This window comes from Gouania willdenowi, chromosome 14, assembly GCF_900634775.1.
Source record: "Gouania willdenowi chromosome 14, fGouWil2.1, whole genome shotgun sequence".
NCBI classification, from domain to species: domain Eukaryota; kingdom Metazoa; phylum Chordata; class Actinopteri; order Blenniiformes; family Gobiesocidae; genus Gouania; species Gouania willdenowi.
In genome coordinates this window covers 8,863,360-8,879,909 of record NC_041057.1, presented here as the reverse complement: position 1 = coordinate 8,879,909, position 16,550 = coordinate 8,863,360, and the positions used below count along the sequence as shown (strand labels likewise).

Here is a 16,550-nt window from a genome sequence, read left to right as displayed (position 1 = left end):
ATTATACAGTATAATTATACAGTAATTTTATAAAGTTCTTTTGAAATATAACAGTTAATCAGCTGTTACCTGAATCCTTTTACTCCTGGTTTTTTTTTCAACCTTGGAGTCGTGTTTAGTAATTATACAATTAAAAAAAATACTGATTAAAATGATATATATATATATTTTTTTTACTGCTTTTATTTATCTATTTTGCACAATCAAAAACAATAATTAATATCACAGAAATAGGTATACAGCGCACAAAGAGGCAGAAAGCTCAAATTATTCTTTTTCAAATTAAAACCCCACACACAACCGTATTCTATACTTTCACTTTCCCAAATATAAATCTAGTTGAAATAAAATGCAGTATAAAAACATCTGTCCTGGTGCAAATTGTCAATTTGTGCACTAATACTTACTACTCTGTATTTGTAACACAGTTTAACAAATATTATATAATAATATGAATCATTTTAGAGGAAGAATGTCAGAAATTAGGTTGGTAGTTGGGAACCACTGCTTTACTCATTAAGGTAGTGGTTTTTCTGCTGTACCCCTCTTTGAACAATGAAAAACTCTTGGGGTCCCCCCATCGCAACATTATTTTATTATTTTTTAAATGAGTAATAAAAGTGTGACCTTATAAAATAAAAAAGACCATTCTATTACAAATCACGTAAAAATAATAACATTTGTAATTAAAGTGCAAAAAAAAACCCAAACATTTTCTATTTTTCATGCTAAAGGTTCAGCAAGGCCATTCTAGCCCCCACCCCCGAGGGAGCGCACCCCTCAGTTTGGGAACCTGGGATACAACCAATAAAAAGTCAAGCCATCAAATTCTTTGCATATTTTATTTTTCTTATGATTTTTTTTTTTTCCCAACTCACACATGTCATATTTTACATCTTTGCAATAAAACATGAATACAATAGTTCTTAAGGTTTTCATAGATCCAAAAATATTTTACTTTTTTTTTTTTTTTTTTGGATACGTAAGTTGAACCTGTCGAGAGAGTATGTGCATGTGCGCGTTTGATCCGGATGGCTTCACACATACAGTACATGTTACACGTTTTCGTCCTCCGCCTGCACTCTCCTTCCCACTTCTATCAGCTACAGAATCATGATATTGCCTACAACGTGGGACGTTGTAAAACTTAAAAGTCACACTTTTTTTTTTTTTTTGTCGTTTCTTCCTAAATACAAACATCAATGCACAAATAATTCCGTAATAAAATGGACGTAAACGGAAATGGCAGCCGACCAAAGAGAACCAAGCTAATAAATAATGATATGTGATTGGTGCAAAGTGCAAATACAAAACAAACGGGCATTGATTTGAATCTATTGTCTATTTTTTTTTTTCTTAAATAATCAACAAATGTGGGTAAGTGAAGTTTTGCACTTTCAGTCTTATTCAGCTGATTAAGTCTCTCAACAAGCCTGAACCAAGACTATATGTACATATTTGACAAAAAAAACAATCACCAAATATACAAAGGATATCATGTCAGTCTCCTGACCTCCTTCAGCCGCGGCACTGGTGAAAAAAAAATCTTCATCGTCACCTCCTCCTGGCACAACAATCCTCTTCCTCCGCTCCACCGTTTATTACCATCAGTCTTGTCAACATTATAATAATTATTACACAGTATTTTACATACAGCAAGTCATTAATAAATTAAAGGTGATAAGCACGCTTTGTGTGGTGAAAGAACAAGTGTTGGCTGTGCGGGAAGCAGAGCCTCTAAATATACACAGTAATCAGATTCAAAGCCTGAAGAAAACTAAACGAGAAAAAAAAAAAAAACAATTGAAGAATTCTGAGAGAATAAATAAGATTAAAAACCCCTCGGGCAAGTTTGAAAGAACAAATTTAAAGAAAAGCCACGAGCGCAGGTATTTGTAACCTGGGTGGGGCTGGTTTTTAATTCGCTTTGAAGGAGTCCTAATTAATAATCCCACCCAGATGAGACCTGCACCAAACTCCTCAGCTTAAAACACAAACTTAAAAAGGACAAAGAGAGAAACGTTTAACTTACTTTATAACTAAGTGATCTGTCTGTGAATGGGACGCACCAGGAACAGTTCTGTGATCGGTTACGCCCGTCTTCCACCTCTACGTCGTCTCTTCCACTTGCTCAGTCTTCCTCACTGTGCAGTCTCTCTGTGTTTTAGCAGGTTTTTGGTGTGGTATCTTCAGATTATGATGCGTTTATGGTTTGCACACACACACACGTTACGCACAGTGGAAGCCATTTTTTCCACAGTTTCTGTCAGACTTTTAAGCCTAAGGTCTTGGTACTTGTTTGTTTTTCATCTCGGTACCTGTGGTTCCCCGTCACTGAAGATAAACAAGACCATATCAGATCGCCTCTCTTCATCCGTTTTTTCCCTCACGGTTTTCCACCTCAGTACCTGTTCTGGTGTTCGTAGTGCCAGCGGTTGAAGTCGATGTTGAAAGCCACGATGCTGCCGGACGCCATGCCGGTGATCAGAGTCCTGGAAGCAGAAGGAAAAACGCCTTTGATCTGACGCTCAGTGATCGCTAAACCCTGTGTGATGTTTAGAAGTCTCTCTAATTGTGCAATGTGTTGCTTTTATCTGGTTTTCTTAACCCGACAAGCGGGAAAACAGACACTAAAATTCCCTGTGATGCTGTTGCAGTTGACAAGGTGTTTGAAAGCGGTTCATAATATAAACACAAGTCTACGAACAGCAAAGTGAAGTTAAGTGACCAGTGACGTCAAAGGCCTGTCATTTATCTACTGGTCACCAAGTTACTGAGGGAATGTTGTAGAATCAATGAGAATTAGGTCCTTACGATGTTATACTGTACCTTCTCTGGGGCTGTTCACTTACAATTTGTGTTGTTTTAAGCAATTTTTCACTTGTGTTTGTTTGTTTGTTTATCTGTTAGCAGGATTATGTCATAAGTAAGTTTAACCAAAGATAAACCTCAGGCCACACGTGTCAAACTCAAGGCCCAGGTGCCAAATCCGGCCCTTTTAATATCCCAATTCGACCCGTGGGAGAAAGTAAAAATAAAACTCATTACATAAATCACCAACTAATTCAGTTCTATACCTCTAAATACACTAATTCAATGAAACTGCACATTTTGTTCCAGGGCTCATAGTTTTCCCATGCCTTTATAATATGATGGCAGTGATTTTGAACTTGAATGTATTCTCATATTTTCCTTAAGTTATTCCCCAAATTAAATAAAAAATGGTCACAAAATCAAGGAAATGTAAGATCCTGCAGGGACTGATATCTGTCACTTATTGTTTAAATTAGTCTGTGCCTTACATACATTAATAAATACTATTATATGCAGAAGCGCAAACTAGGGCACACAAATGATAAAATTGCTCATTTTACCTCCTATAATATGGGGCCAATTTGAGATTAAACTGGTCTGTATTTGGCCCCTGGATTAATGACTGAGTTTAACACCCCTGCCTTAGGATATGGAAGATTCTATTAAACACTGGAAGGGATTTGGATGAAAAATCCCCATCTCTCATCATTGGAAAAATTTCAAACATTTATATTTGAGTTAGTGATTGTCCAATGTTTATTGAATTTGACTCAGTTATTGGTTCCTCGATTATCTCACAGTTCCATCCAGATTGAATCAGAAATTCCGCATTTTATTGTTGTTTTTAAGAAAAAAAATGTGGGTGTGCAATGTACATACAGTTGGACCGACTGTATCGTTATCAATGGGGATAGAAATTTCTTCAAAGCCTTTGCGTTCTCTGAACGCTCTATTTTGTAAGTATGATGCTAATATCAAAGACTTAAAGAGGAATCCACATTTACAAACACAAAGTTCTTCATAAACAACATGAATAACATCTCACTAAACCTGTCATATTCCTTTTGGCCCTGTTGTTACGTTAATAAACTACTGTCACTTCCTAGTCTAGTCCTAGTTCCTGTCTGCTACCTCTGGTCATGTGAGAGGTCCATGGCCCGGATGCCGGCGTCACATCCTGGGTAGATGTAGAGTTGTTTAAAGTCACACGCCTGCCAAACCTCCACAACGCCGTTATCGCCTCCCGTCACCAGGTTCTGCCCATCGCTGCTCAACAAAATAGCCTTCAGAGGGAGAAAAAACAGGAGAGTATTAGTGGGAGAGTATTCTTTACTTTTCAAAAATAAAAAGCAGGATAATAAAGATTTTACAGCAGCCGTTTCCACTCTGACAAGCTCACCCGTGTGGAGTCGTTGACCTCCATTTGTGCTAGCAGTTTTCCATTTATGCTGAAGTTGCAGAAGCGTCCTCGCTCGTAGTAGATGATACAATGTCCCTCACTGGACACTGAGATGAGGCGAGGCCTCAGGCACATCTCAGGACCCTCCAGGGCCCGTAGAAGGTCTCCTGTGATGGTGTGGACGAGGCACGGGCCCTCTGAACACAAAGACAAACACAGACAGCAGAAGAAAACCAAATAAACAAGTCATGAAGTGTTCAAATATCCCTGTGGATCAAACACACATTGATGGTACAAACCTTTGGCTCCACTGATAACCAACCCTAGCTCTGCACACACTGACACACACACCACCTCGTGGTCATGTCCTGTCAGTACAGCCCTGGGAGCAGGGTAGTCACCTGCACACAGACAGACACATGGTGAGTGCTTATACATGCTGGATATGGGGTGTGTGTGAGTGTATATATATACTGTATATATTTAAACACATATATTTTACTTAAGAGTAGAGATTGATCCCACAGTGGGGAAACTTACTGTCATTACCGCTCAGATAAAGTGCAAGAAAAAAGGACAAGAGAAGGCAACACACAGAATACCCAAAAGACACCCAAAAAATAAATAAATAAAATAAACAATACAATTATAGAGGCTATATATAAAGACAAATATAACTAGAATATATATATATATATATATACATATTTACAGATGTTGCAAAGAGAGATTCCTTAGACTGTTTAATTGTACAGTCTAAAAGCGGTCAAATTGTGATGACAGTGAAATAAATAATTTGTTTTCTTGTCCTGCATCTGCTTCATCTTTTCTTTTGTAAGTCTCACTAAATCTGTGGTTCGCACTCAAACGATGCAGAAACAGGTGATTCTCTAACTCAGTGGTTCTCCACCACCCAAAATAAAGGTTCCAGAGACCGGGGACCCCAACGGTACCTGAAGGTGTTTGAACACAAAGAACATTCAACAACAGTCATCAATAAGGGGGGATAAAGGGGAGAGCTTTGTGGGGCCCATCCATAAAATCAAGGTCCATTGTTCCATGAATCTGTGATAACCACTTTTATTTATTTATCTGAATAACATCCACTGTTATCCAAGAAGTTAAGTATTATTTGTAACATAGTATATAGTCATCCTAAAGATGTAAATCCTTTAGAAATCAGAAATCAGAAAATAGGTTAAAAGTGTTGGTGAAATAAGATTTTAAAAAACCACAGAAATTGGTTAAAAGTTGCAAAATTAGAGTGGCCAAAAACAGACGAGAAAAAACGGTTCAGTGTCAATATTAGAACAATTAGTTTAAATAATGGGCATTACAAATCGTAAATGTGGTGAACTTAGCAAAAATAAGCATTGAATATAGTGGAAAGAGGTTAAAAGAAATTAAAAAGTGGGTCAACATATGCAACATTAGGTGGGAAAAGTATTGGAAAGGATTTATAAGTGGAAAAATGTGCAGAAAAGGCATTGAAATTTGATGGAGAAGTGGCAGAAATGGGAATAATGTAGCAAAAATAAGGCAAGAAAAAGTGACGAAAATAGGTTAAAGGGTGAAAATAAGCAAAAACGGGCTGAAATTGTTCAGAAAATATCTTTGAAGGCATCCAGTGTCTCGCGACCTCAATTGGGGTCCTGACCCAAAGGTTGAGAACCCATGCTCTAACTCACTGTTGTTAGGGTTGTCTCCGATAATGTGGTGCCGTCCACTCCAGTACCACAGAAGAAGAGTGGCGTCCCTGGAGCCCGACACGATGTAACAGTCTCCTCCGATGTAGGACTCTGAGCGAGCCAAGCACGTCACCACATCCCAGTGACCAAAAACGATCTGTGTCAGCTTTCCTGTGGAGCACATTCACATTGACGTGTTGGACGGTTAAACACATTAACTATAAAAATACATGAGATAAATACTACATATTTCCCTTTTTAACAGTATATCTCTGGGCTTGGAAAAAAATGGCGTCCTAATCTCCTCACAATCATAAACATGCAAAGAGAGACTTTTCACAGAATTCTAGATCACAGCTTAAAGAATCCATATAACAGCTTAGATGAAAGTCTTAGAACAAGTTTTGCTGAAACATTCCTATAAATAATGCACAACAAACCGGTTTCGGTGGAGTAAACACGGAAACTCTTGTCCCAGAAGCCGCAGACCAGGATGTAACGGTTATCAGCTGTGACCACAAAACAGTGCGTGTTGATCTGGATGCTCTGGTCCACCAGGTCCGTTATCTGACGCTTGTTCATGCCTGAGTTGTTCGCTGCAGAGGCAGATAAAGAAAAAATATATTTATTTTTGGCTTGATTCTTCCTTTTTTTTCTCTATTTTTAATTAATTGCACAAATTGAATGTTATGTATTCAGTGTAGCTTGGGTGGTTTACTGAGGATTTGGTAGCAAAGAGATGGACTCAGAACTCTAATAAAAGACATAATCAACCCACTGTTAATTATTAAATTTCTAACTCGGAGCTTCTTTTTTTAAATTATTATTATTATTATTTAGTAATTGTGTCATTAATGCAGTTAGTTGTTTATCATCCAAGCTTAATTCATAAATATCAGAAAGAGATTTACAAATAAAAAATAATCAATAAATATTACATGATTCAAAAATGTTCTTTTGCATGATTATAATCACAGTTCCTATAGGAGATTTATTAAAGTGCAAGTACAGCGCTAGGTTTTTGCTGACCTGCCACTAGGGAGAAATTCAGAATATGAGTTAATTATGGGTGTTGCTCCTAGAGTAGTTAAGACACACCCAGTCACAGCAGCCCCACCCCCACAGCGCTGCACAGTTCCACATGGAGCTGTCAATCAGTGCTCACTGAAGGCTGTGAGAGGAGGGAACCTTGTCCCTCCTCCCATCTTTTATAGGGGGGCGGAGCCAACAGTGACGGTTAGTGACATCACTGATCTAATATCAGCCAAGAGCAAAATGAAACTACAATATCCAGCGTTCAACCCATAGGGGCCAGTGACTCTGACATTTTACAACTAAAAACGCTAAATTTAAATCCTTAGACTAAAATGTGAAGAGTGGGACTAGGATCAAAAAACTATATTACTTCCTACCTAATCATATATGTATTCAGCAGAAAAAATGGTTTTAGGTTGTATTTACACTATAAATTATGTGAACAAAATGTTCAGATTTGGGAAAGTTGATTTATTTTACATTAGAAATACTTTTAGGAATCTGTGAGTGTGGAAACATTGGGTTCTGATGTTCGTGCACTGACCTATGAGAGGGTCCATCTCTATGGGAAGATGATGAGCCTGTTCCAGGGAGTATCCTGGTGCTCCTCGAAGGCCTAGATGGTCAACAGAGCAATGAACAATGAATTAACAGCATCTATTTATACAACATATGCTCTACGAAGCTGTGTGACAGAGCAAATAAAGAGGCATGGGTGGTCATTTATACAGTAAGTGTGCATTGCCTGGTCTGCTCAGTAACCCTCTATAATTACATCACCATGAATAATTGCACCTTGACTGTAACAACGAGGGTTCATTTAGCTTATAATCACCTCAATTTAACAGTATATATACCAACATTAAATGTAGGATCAAATAAAATGAACAAAACAAAGGAATGAGGAATACTTTCACAGATAAATCCCTTTGGAACCACTCACCAACTGTGTTGTGCCAACGGTTCACAGCAAACAGTCGGCTGCACGTGACCGTGACGGCCGCTGGGATGCTGAGGTGGGGGAGCGTGTTGGCGGCGACGTGTGTGACCGGGGAGTTGGAGGGAAACTTGAGCACCATGATGACGTCCTGCTGCATCTGATCCTTAAACATCAGAGGACTCTGGGGAAGGAAACACTGGTGAGACAGAGAGAGAGAGGAAAAGAAAGCGAGAGAAGGACGCAGAGGAGGAGGAGGAGGGGAGAGCGAGAACCGGAGGTCGGCGTGATGGAGGCAAAGGAGACAGAACAGATGGGACAGAGGGAAAAAGGGGAGAAGGACTATTAGTGGGAGTCCAGGGTTGGAGCAGGTACACACACTGAGGGCGGCTGCAGGCCTGGGGGAGGAGGTGGAGGCTCTGATTGGTCGGGGTTTAAGATGGCTCTAATGAAAGGACACGGTGGGGGGGCCTGATGCACTCAGGGGAGCAGACTTTACCACACTCGTATGCATTAGTAAACGTAGCCAATTTATCACAAATATGAAAAAGGAAACGATTCAAATTATCTGTCAAAAATATGCTGTGACAAATGTGTTAAACTAAGCTCCCTTCAAAGAACAGAAAATAAGAATAGAATCCTGGTTTAATTTAGACCAAAGGCTCTATTTTCAGCCTCCAGTTTAACTCTCATGCATGTCTTGATGAAGCTGTGGAGGTTTTCTCACCAGGTGCATGGCGGACGAGCGAGGAGGGTGTGGCTCTATCAGCAGCTGTGAGGGGACCTGACCGCTGACCTGGATCTGGGTCTCAATCGCCTGAAGAGGACAAACAAAAACATAATCTGCATGTTAAAAATATACAAATATAGAAGAAGGAAAAACCTAATTTGTACTCAAATAAGTTCAGTTCCTGTTTGAGCTTCAGAAAATAAGTACCAAAATGTATTGTCAGAACAAGAAACAAGAATAATCTAATCAGGAGATATTTATCACAAATGTGAATACCTAAATATGTGATGTGATTTGTGTATAAAGGAATATGTGTGGGCTGCTACATCCCAACTGTTCTGGTCTATGGAGCTAGAGGATTGATGATTTCTTCCAGTAATTAGACTTTTTTGAGTATGTTTCTATGGTTTTAATAGTTTCTTGTAGTGATAAATGTGTTTTTTTTTAATAAGAGCAGTATGTCGTCAGCATATAAACTTATTTTATGTTGGTGGTTTGGTGTTATGATACCTTGGATGTTGATGTTCTGTCAGAAAGCTGCAGCTAACGCTTCTATAAAGATAATGAATAATGAGGGAGAGAGTGGGCATCCTCCAAACTGTCTATGGTAATAATCTAGGAATTAATATTTTCAAATGTCTTTCTGTTTTAATGCTAAGTAACTCTTGAGGATTAGGTTGAATGCAGAGTTTCTGTTAATAACTGTTAATCTATGAGGAGCATAAACACAAACCTCACGCTGTGCACCCTCTAGATTGTCCAGGGTGACGGATCCCTCGTACGACAGGAAGTTGAACACATTAAGCGCTCGGACGGCCTCTGGTCCTCGCTGCTTGTATCCAAATATTAGATCGATCCACTGGTGGAGCTGACACGACACAAACTCACTCTCCAGCGCCTGTGAAAGAATGGAGAAAACATGAGGTCCTGATCATTGGAACTTTAATGGGAGACACAAACAGCACTGATTGGATGGATTCACTCACCATGCGGTTAATGCGGACAAAGTCTTCAGGTTTCTTGGCCCAGACAGGAAGTTCCACATCACACACATGAAATCCGTCTTCACGGACCCCGAGCTCGTACTCATTACTGTTGACGAACATCTCTGGCAGGTAGTAGAATTCTGGGATCAGCTCCTAATCAAGGGTTAAATAAACAAGATAATTCATTGATTATTCCTTTATCAATGACAGAACAAATTCACAAAATTGTTTTTTTTACGTTTTTTTATTCCCAATCGATAATCAAATCATGGAGACTTATTCTAAAAATAAGATAAAATAAGATGTCCTTCATTGGTCCGAGAGGGAAATATTCAGGTGAAAATTAGTAATACTCCAAGGAAAAGACAAAATAGAAAAAAGTGCAAAAATATAATCAACTCAATGGAGTTACATCACTTTCTTTACAGACATGACAAAGATCTTCCTCAAAGTGATTCCTATTTTTAGCTGAAACAAATATCTTCTCCTCCTTCAAAACAGTGATAGACTTTAGTCAGTTGATCATGTAGCAGAGGTGGGAACAAGTCACTAAAGTTCCAGGTCAAGTCAGTCAAGACCATTCAAGTCAAAAGTCCTCAAGTATAATTTACAAGTCTTAACAAGTCACGAGTAGAAATTGTACCACAGCTAGTCCCATTCTACAGAGCAACCTTATTCAACTGATATAAACTATGAATTACTTAAACATGTTTGTCAATAATAGTGATATAATCTGACATTATGCATTTATAAAATCAATCCACCAAACAAACAATAATCATACCGGGAAGTAGAACAAGGTAAACTTTTTCCTAATCAAATGTTAATGGCGGTATATTTTTATCATGTAAAGCACATTGAGTTGCCTTGAGTATGAAATGCGCTATATAAATAAATTTGCCTTGCCTTGCCTTGCCTATAATCTTTAAATCTAAAGGATATCACTCTTGGAATCATTTTCTCTGCTAGTGCGCGGACGTCTCAGCCCAGCTGAAGTTTTCAGAATCAGAATCAGAATCAGCTTTATTTGCCAGGTACAGTTTAGAACAATACTAGGAATTTGACTTGGTAGTTGCAGCAAAAGATACACATCAACACACCGGAGCAGCCATTTGCGGCGCCCACATATTTAGGTGAAAATGGGATGAACAACAGGAGGAGAGGTGAGGGGAAGTTTGAGACTGATTTCCCTGAACAGAGAAGGCAGTGTAAAACCAGGAAAAAACGCCTCCGCAAACATAAATTTAAGCAGGACACAGTCAAAGAACACGAGACAAGGCACGTGGGTAGGGTTAGGTAGGAGGTGGGCTGGGGGAGGGGGTCGGATGGGAAGAAGAACAGGATCCAGCCATTTGGGGCGTGCTGCCGATGTAGCACGGATGGGAGGGGCGGCATTAGCTCTTCCTGATTGGCTGTCAGTTTCTTTAAAGGTGGACCTGTCAATCAAAGTGCCATCCTGCAGGGGTTTGAGCAGACTTATTGATCATTAATAATAATTTTATAAATACTTTTGTCATAGAAAGATAGAAAGTCAAGTCTTCCAGAGTCAACAAGCTGAAGTCTGAGTTAAGTCAAAAGTCATTTGTTTTCAAGTCTAAGTCGAGTTGAAAGTCCTTCGTTAATTTGTCAAATCGAGTCTAAAATCGTCAAATTTGTGACTCGAGTCCAGGTCATGTAGCTGGAGTCGTCACATCTCTGTCCTGTGTTTACCTTTACATCAGCTGTGTCTCGTTGACAGTTCCTCCACGAGCAGCCAATGCCAGAGAAGCTTCTCTCTGGGTGATCGAACTTTCCGTCATTAGCATTGAGGAAAAACGTGGTGAAGGGTTCCTACAAACGCAGAAACACATTCCATTCTTTCTCTGGGTTATGAGTCCATGTGCAAACTGAGCACAGTGACAATGTGCACATAACTCACTATTCTGAGCATCCACATGAGTGTGGAGTGAGCGGTTGAATACAGGGTCGTGTAGTGGTGGGATGGTGTGCTGTCGTCGTCCCACGTCTCATACCGCTCTGCGTAAAATGCAGCTCTCTTTGGGTTCAGGGCACCGATAGGCTGAAAAAGTTAAGAGTCATTTCGGATAAATATTACGCCTTTTTCTTTAGGTTGTATTTATTTTTCTTAATGGTAGAGTAAAAATAGTTCATTGTGACATAATCATCAACCTGGTGCTGCTTGATCTGAATTTGTAGCATTTTTTTTCCAATTCATGACTGTACATATGCTGTTTGTTTAAAACTGATCCAATGAGTGTTGATGCTCTCACCTTAGAAAGGTCTCTGAAGTTTCCAGGTAGAGTGAGATCGAGCTCCTCAGAGTCATAGTTAGTCAGAACCCAGGGGAAGATGGGGTACTGGTTCAAATCATTGTAGGTCCTCCCTGCAAAGGCAGAAGGGGTTAAAAAAAATGAAAATGAAAACAAAAAATACACACAAAAAACAAAAAAAACATACAACATGACTTCAGTAACACCCCAAAATACTCCAGAAATACACAAAATGACAAGAAAAATGCACCAATCCCTTTGTTTGGTATTATTGCTCAGATGAGTCATCATTTTAACTACTGACATAATGTTGATAATGTGGCCCCGGATCAGACAATAGATTTTTGTGGCCCCCGACTTTGATAAAAGATACCATCTCTGGGTTAAAAAGAATAATTTTTTCGCTGTTCAACCATGTTTTTTAAAGAAACATAAAACCTCTGCTATATTATTGAATAACTAAATTCCTCAGTGTAAATAATTTACATTATCAGAGCAATGTATAGTGTAATAATGTGGTCATACAGAGTGCAAATGGAGGATTTGGCAACACACTCTTACATATTCATATAAGCACATACAGCTACTAACAATTGTGAAATTGTTATTAACTCCAACACACCTGAATCTAATGATGGCATCACCATTATGCAGCTGATCATGAGCTACTTTTTACAATCAGATGTGGTGGAAAAGAGGAGCACCAAAAACATGCAGGACAGGGGCTCTCTAGGACCACACATGGTTCGTTCCCTTACCTGCGATAGTATTGAGGAACATCAGGTACTCAAAGTTGGAGATCTCCCGTCTCTGCCAGCGCTGAGTCATGTTGGACGACTTAAAGAGCTGACGAGGGGTGGCCAGGGAGATCCGCCTTCAACAAACACACACACACGGACACACAATAAAACATGCTGCAAAACCTTTATTGAAATGTTGTCATTTCCTTTCTCCCACAGACGTCTCAGGCTTACCTCGCTTGTGGCAGACCATAACTCGTTCCTACGCCCACCCGTGGGAGACTGTAAACTACCCGTTTGACTGTGGCCTGGTCAGGGAAGTTAAACATCACCGACGCTGCAGAGACCACAATGAAAGACATCTTCAACACGTTGAATCACTTAGTGATATTAAAAACAATAACTTTTGTTGAAATACAGGCAGGCATTCAGATTACACACAGTTTCACAGGAGAAACATACTTCTGTTAGCCATGAAGACCTCAAGACCCGTGTTCTGCAACAGGTACCGTCTGGAGAACACGGCTCGGATTTCACTGAACATCCATTTGCCATGTAAACCCTCAGAGTAGGCCAGAACCTGCAGAAAAACATATCAAACAAAAGAGAGACAAATGAAGGAATTGAAAAAATCATTCACTTTTAAGTCAAGAGAATTTTCTCTTTCTTCTTTTTTTCCCGTAAGGGAATAGAATCTCAGCATTCTCTCACTTTAGAGTTCATCTTCTTGAATGCGGGATCGTCCTCATCGACCTCAAAGTAGATTTCAGTGGTGGTGATGGACAGAGTCCCTCGAGCCACGACTACTGGAGCGACCAACTGTGCAGGAGTACTCAGTACCACCGGACCTGGGGAAACACATCAACACTCTGCTATACCAACACTAACACATAATACCAAAAGGAATGGAAAAAGGAAAACTAAAAAAATAATCAAAAATATAAACAACAGAGTAATTAAATATGACGCCTGATGAGAAACCCAGGAACAAGTCGGATATGAGAAAATAGAGAAAAAGAAGAAAAACCTTAATTTTTTGGCGAAATATGCTAGTGAAAGTTATAAAGAAAGCACTCCATAATCCAGATAACAGTATCTGAGGTTTTCAAATGGTAAACTTTGTCTCTGAAAATGTATTTGCAGCTGTGGAATCAACATAGTAATTATTTTTGGCTATCCACACACACTCTTGTTATTGTATTTGGCCAATAAACTGCCCGTTGAAGTAAAACACACAGCTACTAAAGCATCTATTCTGAGTCCTTCAAACGCTGCTTCAGGGGCGTGTGTTCATCGCAGCGTCATCGGACATTAAAAAAACACGCACCAGAGTCTCTCGTTCCAGACACTTCGCTTCCTTCTCCTCCTCACTTCTTTACTCACAGAAATAATCAATTTAAGATGGAATTCTATGTTTTTTTTTCCTATTGTTGCGTCGCATTGAGTCAAACACGTCAGCTCATCTGATAAAGGCCAAACATAAAAGGCGTAAAAGTTCAACTGTTTGTGACAGCTTCAATTCATATGTATACTTAATGGAAAGTTATTAATTGTGGATAAATCACATTAAAACAGTTTTAACAGCAATTCACAATTGCTGGGAGGTTGGGTTTATGCAAATGCGCAGCCTTTTCTGAGGTGACGAAAATTTCACAATCTTTGAACACCGTGACGACATATAAATGCTCATAACTTCTTTAAATATTATTTGACTTCTGCGTGTGATACAGTTGGAATCTGTAAATAACTCAAAACACACAATAGGCAACAAGTTCCTGGTTTTCTCATGACGTGTCACAAATGTTAGTCAAACTACATGATTTACTTTTCTTCTACTTTGCCTGTAATCGTAAAGGGTCAGTCAAATGTCAACCTTTGGATTAAAACATGTAGTGAAAATTAGCGTCAGTTTTTAGTGAATTATTAGTTCCTCGTCTTCGTTGATTCGTCTTCGCAAAAAGCCAACCAGGGGATTAGTGCAGCTTTAAAACTTCAAACTTGCCTTTGGAGGTAAAAAGTCTGGGACGGAAACGTGCTAAAATAAAAGTTATAGACAGTTTCCTGTTTAGTCAAATTCAATAAAAGTCTTAATTTTATTGAAATTAAGACTGGATATGAATATCTTTGTGTCTTACCAGCGAGGTTATCAATCTCTTTCTCCTGTAGGAGGCTCACAGCGTCATCGTCACCCTCCAACATTAGTTCAGCTTCCGGGTTCTGGGCGACCACCGATTGGCTGCGGAAAGTCTTTTTGGACTTAAGCCCCTCCTCCTCTTCTTCCGTCTCTGTGGAGGTGAGTGTTTGAGGTGCAAACATTAGTGTAGGAACACAAACCTTTACAATGTTTGTGACACACATCACATGACGCATACCGTAGTCTTCCAGGGCTTTGAGTGGCGCGTCAGCGTGCGTGGATCCAAAAGCGTTTCGTACAAACCTCCGTCTCCTCCTCAGGTCGTCCTCCCAGTAGTCAAGACGCCAGAAGTCGTGTAACTGGCTAAAGAGAGGAAAAGGGGAGGAGCAAAGAAAACAACGTTACACTGATCTTCTACAAAACCCACACTTTTTTAAATCATGAGAATTAACATTAACTCTGCATCTGTTTAAAGGAGCACATACTAGGACAGCATCTAGAAATCAGACTCCATAGTGACACCACGGTGGTTAGTGTAACTGCAGTCATCAGTCAAGCCACTGCGGGGGCACGCATCAACTGTTTGATGTTGACATTAACAGTTGTTAGTTAATAAAATTGGTGCTTACACTACAACAAATGTAAATATTTAATTTTTTTAAGGAAAAAATGAGGTTTTCACTGTTGGGTCGGATTCGGATGAGAAAATGCGGCCCGATCCGCCTCTCCAAGCCAACGAACGTTATTTGACGTCATGTCTGCAGAACTACCCAGAACAGCAGTACAAAACGTATCACACAATCTGTTCAAGGCAATAGGGATAAATTCTCTTAGGTTTTGAACGCTTCATCACCCATTAGCATTAAAAGACTTAAAATTTATGTTTATTTTTTCACAAATCCCGCTCTATGCTCCTTTAAGTCAAATTACATGAATTTAAATATTTCTAATGTCATGATTTTAAAATGTGCTCAACTACAAGAGGAGGCAGCATTACGATTATGTGTAAGATTTCTGATTTCTGTGGCTTATGACAGGAAAATAAGCTCAAGTTTATGTCCGATCAATTTCTGCTTTATTTCCAGCAAATTTACACTGGAACTTATGCTCAGGAATTTTGGGAATATTAAAAAATAGACTTTTCATGGACATTTTTTATTTTAATTAACCGGAAATTTTGAGTCATTTTTTCAAATACATGTACCATATCCAAAAGTAAATATTAGCATCCACGCTGGAGATTTCTTTCTATACAAAAGAGGGAGTTTTTTCTTCCCACTGTTGCTAAATGCTTGTTCATGTGGATCTTGTTGGGTTCTTTCTTTTTTACTAAGGACTTTATATTTTGTTCAGCGCTTTGAGATGACTTTGTTGTATTTTGCACTAAATAAATACAGTTGAATTGAATTGGAAAATAAAATAATACAATAAAAAACACATTTCAACATATTTATGTATAAGTAGAACTTCGCAAAACTTGTTTTTTAGGACTTGGAGAAAGTAATGGAATCTTAAACATTAAAAATGTGATTTCAACCCAATACGCTGAAAATCTCAAGTGCAAAAAACAGCAGCACTGATTATTATTTTCTATATATTATTATGTATATTATTTCTATTATTATATATATATTTTTTTTTTCTTTCAATAATTATTAACTGCTCTTCAGGCACAGACAGTGCAATGTTTGTTGAATTATTTGATAGACAAATCATTTTTTTCACAGTAAAACATCAATGTTAAGTAAAATATTACTCATCTGCCCTCTCCTGTATTTTTCAATTTGAATAAAATGACACAACCCAGCTCTAAAAAT

The 16,550-nt window shown here is 38.8% G+C and overlaps 1 protein-coding gene across 8 annotated transcripts in view; it reads right to left on the bottom strand.

The window, feature by feature from the left end:
* Positions 1-1,117: 1,117 nt before the first annotated feature.
* The window catches only part of nbeaa (neurobeachin a), a 105,222-nt gene continuing 89,789 nt past the window's right edge, over positions 1,118-16,550 (bottom strand). For 4 of the 8 annotated variants that reach the window (XM_028467642.1, XM_028467643.1, XM_028467644.1 and 1 more), the window contains 20 exons: positions 14,735-15,096; positions 13,311-13,447; positions 13,062-13,179; positions 12,834-12,936; positions 12,618-12,733; positions 11,860-11,972; positions 11,508-11,648; positions 11,300-11,419; positions 9,590-9,742; positions 9,337-9,501; positions 8,601-8,690; positions 7,880-8,057; positions 7,481-7,552; positions 6,342-6,497; positions 5,902-6,072; positions 4,513-4,614; positions 4,214-4,410; positions 3,946-4,097; positions 2,409-2,492; positions 1,118-2,334 (listed from right to left, as the gene is read on the bottom strand). In XM_028467642.1, the coding sequence (XP_028323443.1) occupies positions 2,307-2,334; positions 2,409-2,492; positions 3,946-4,097; positions 4,214-4,410; positions 4,513-4,614; positions 5,902-6,072; positions 6,342-6,497; positions 7,481-7,552; positions 7,880-8,057; positions 8,601-8,690; positions 9,337-9,501; positions 9,590-9,742; positions 11,300-11,419; positions 11,508-11,648; positions 11,860-11,972; positions 12,618-12,733; positions 12,834-12,936; positions 13,062-13,179; positions 13,311-13,447; positions 14,735-15,096 (2,758 nt within the window). In that variant the 3' untranslated portion in view covers positions 1,118-2,306. Of the gene's footprint in view, positions 2,493-3,945; positions 4,098-4,213; positions 4,411-4,512; positions 4,615-5,901; positions 6,073-6,341; positions 6,498-7,480; positions 7,553-7,879; positions 8,073-8,600; positions 8,691-9,336; positions 9,502-9,589; positions 9,743-11,299; positions 11,420-11,507; positions 11,649-11,859; positions 11,973-12,617; positions 12,734-12,833; positions 12,937-13,061; positions 13,180-13,310; positions 13,448-14,734; positions 15,097-16,550 lie in introns of all 8 variants that reach the window. The other 4 variants (XM_028467646.1, XM_028467648.1, XM_028467647.1 and 1 more) reach the window with 2 other exon arrangements.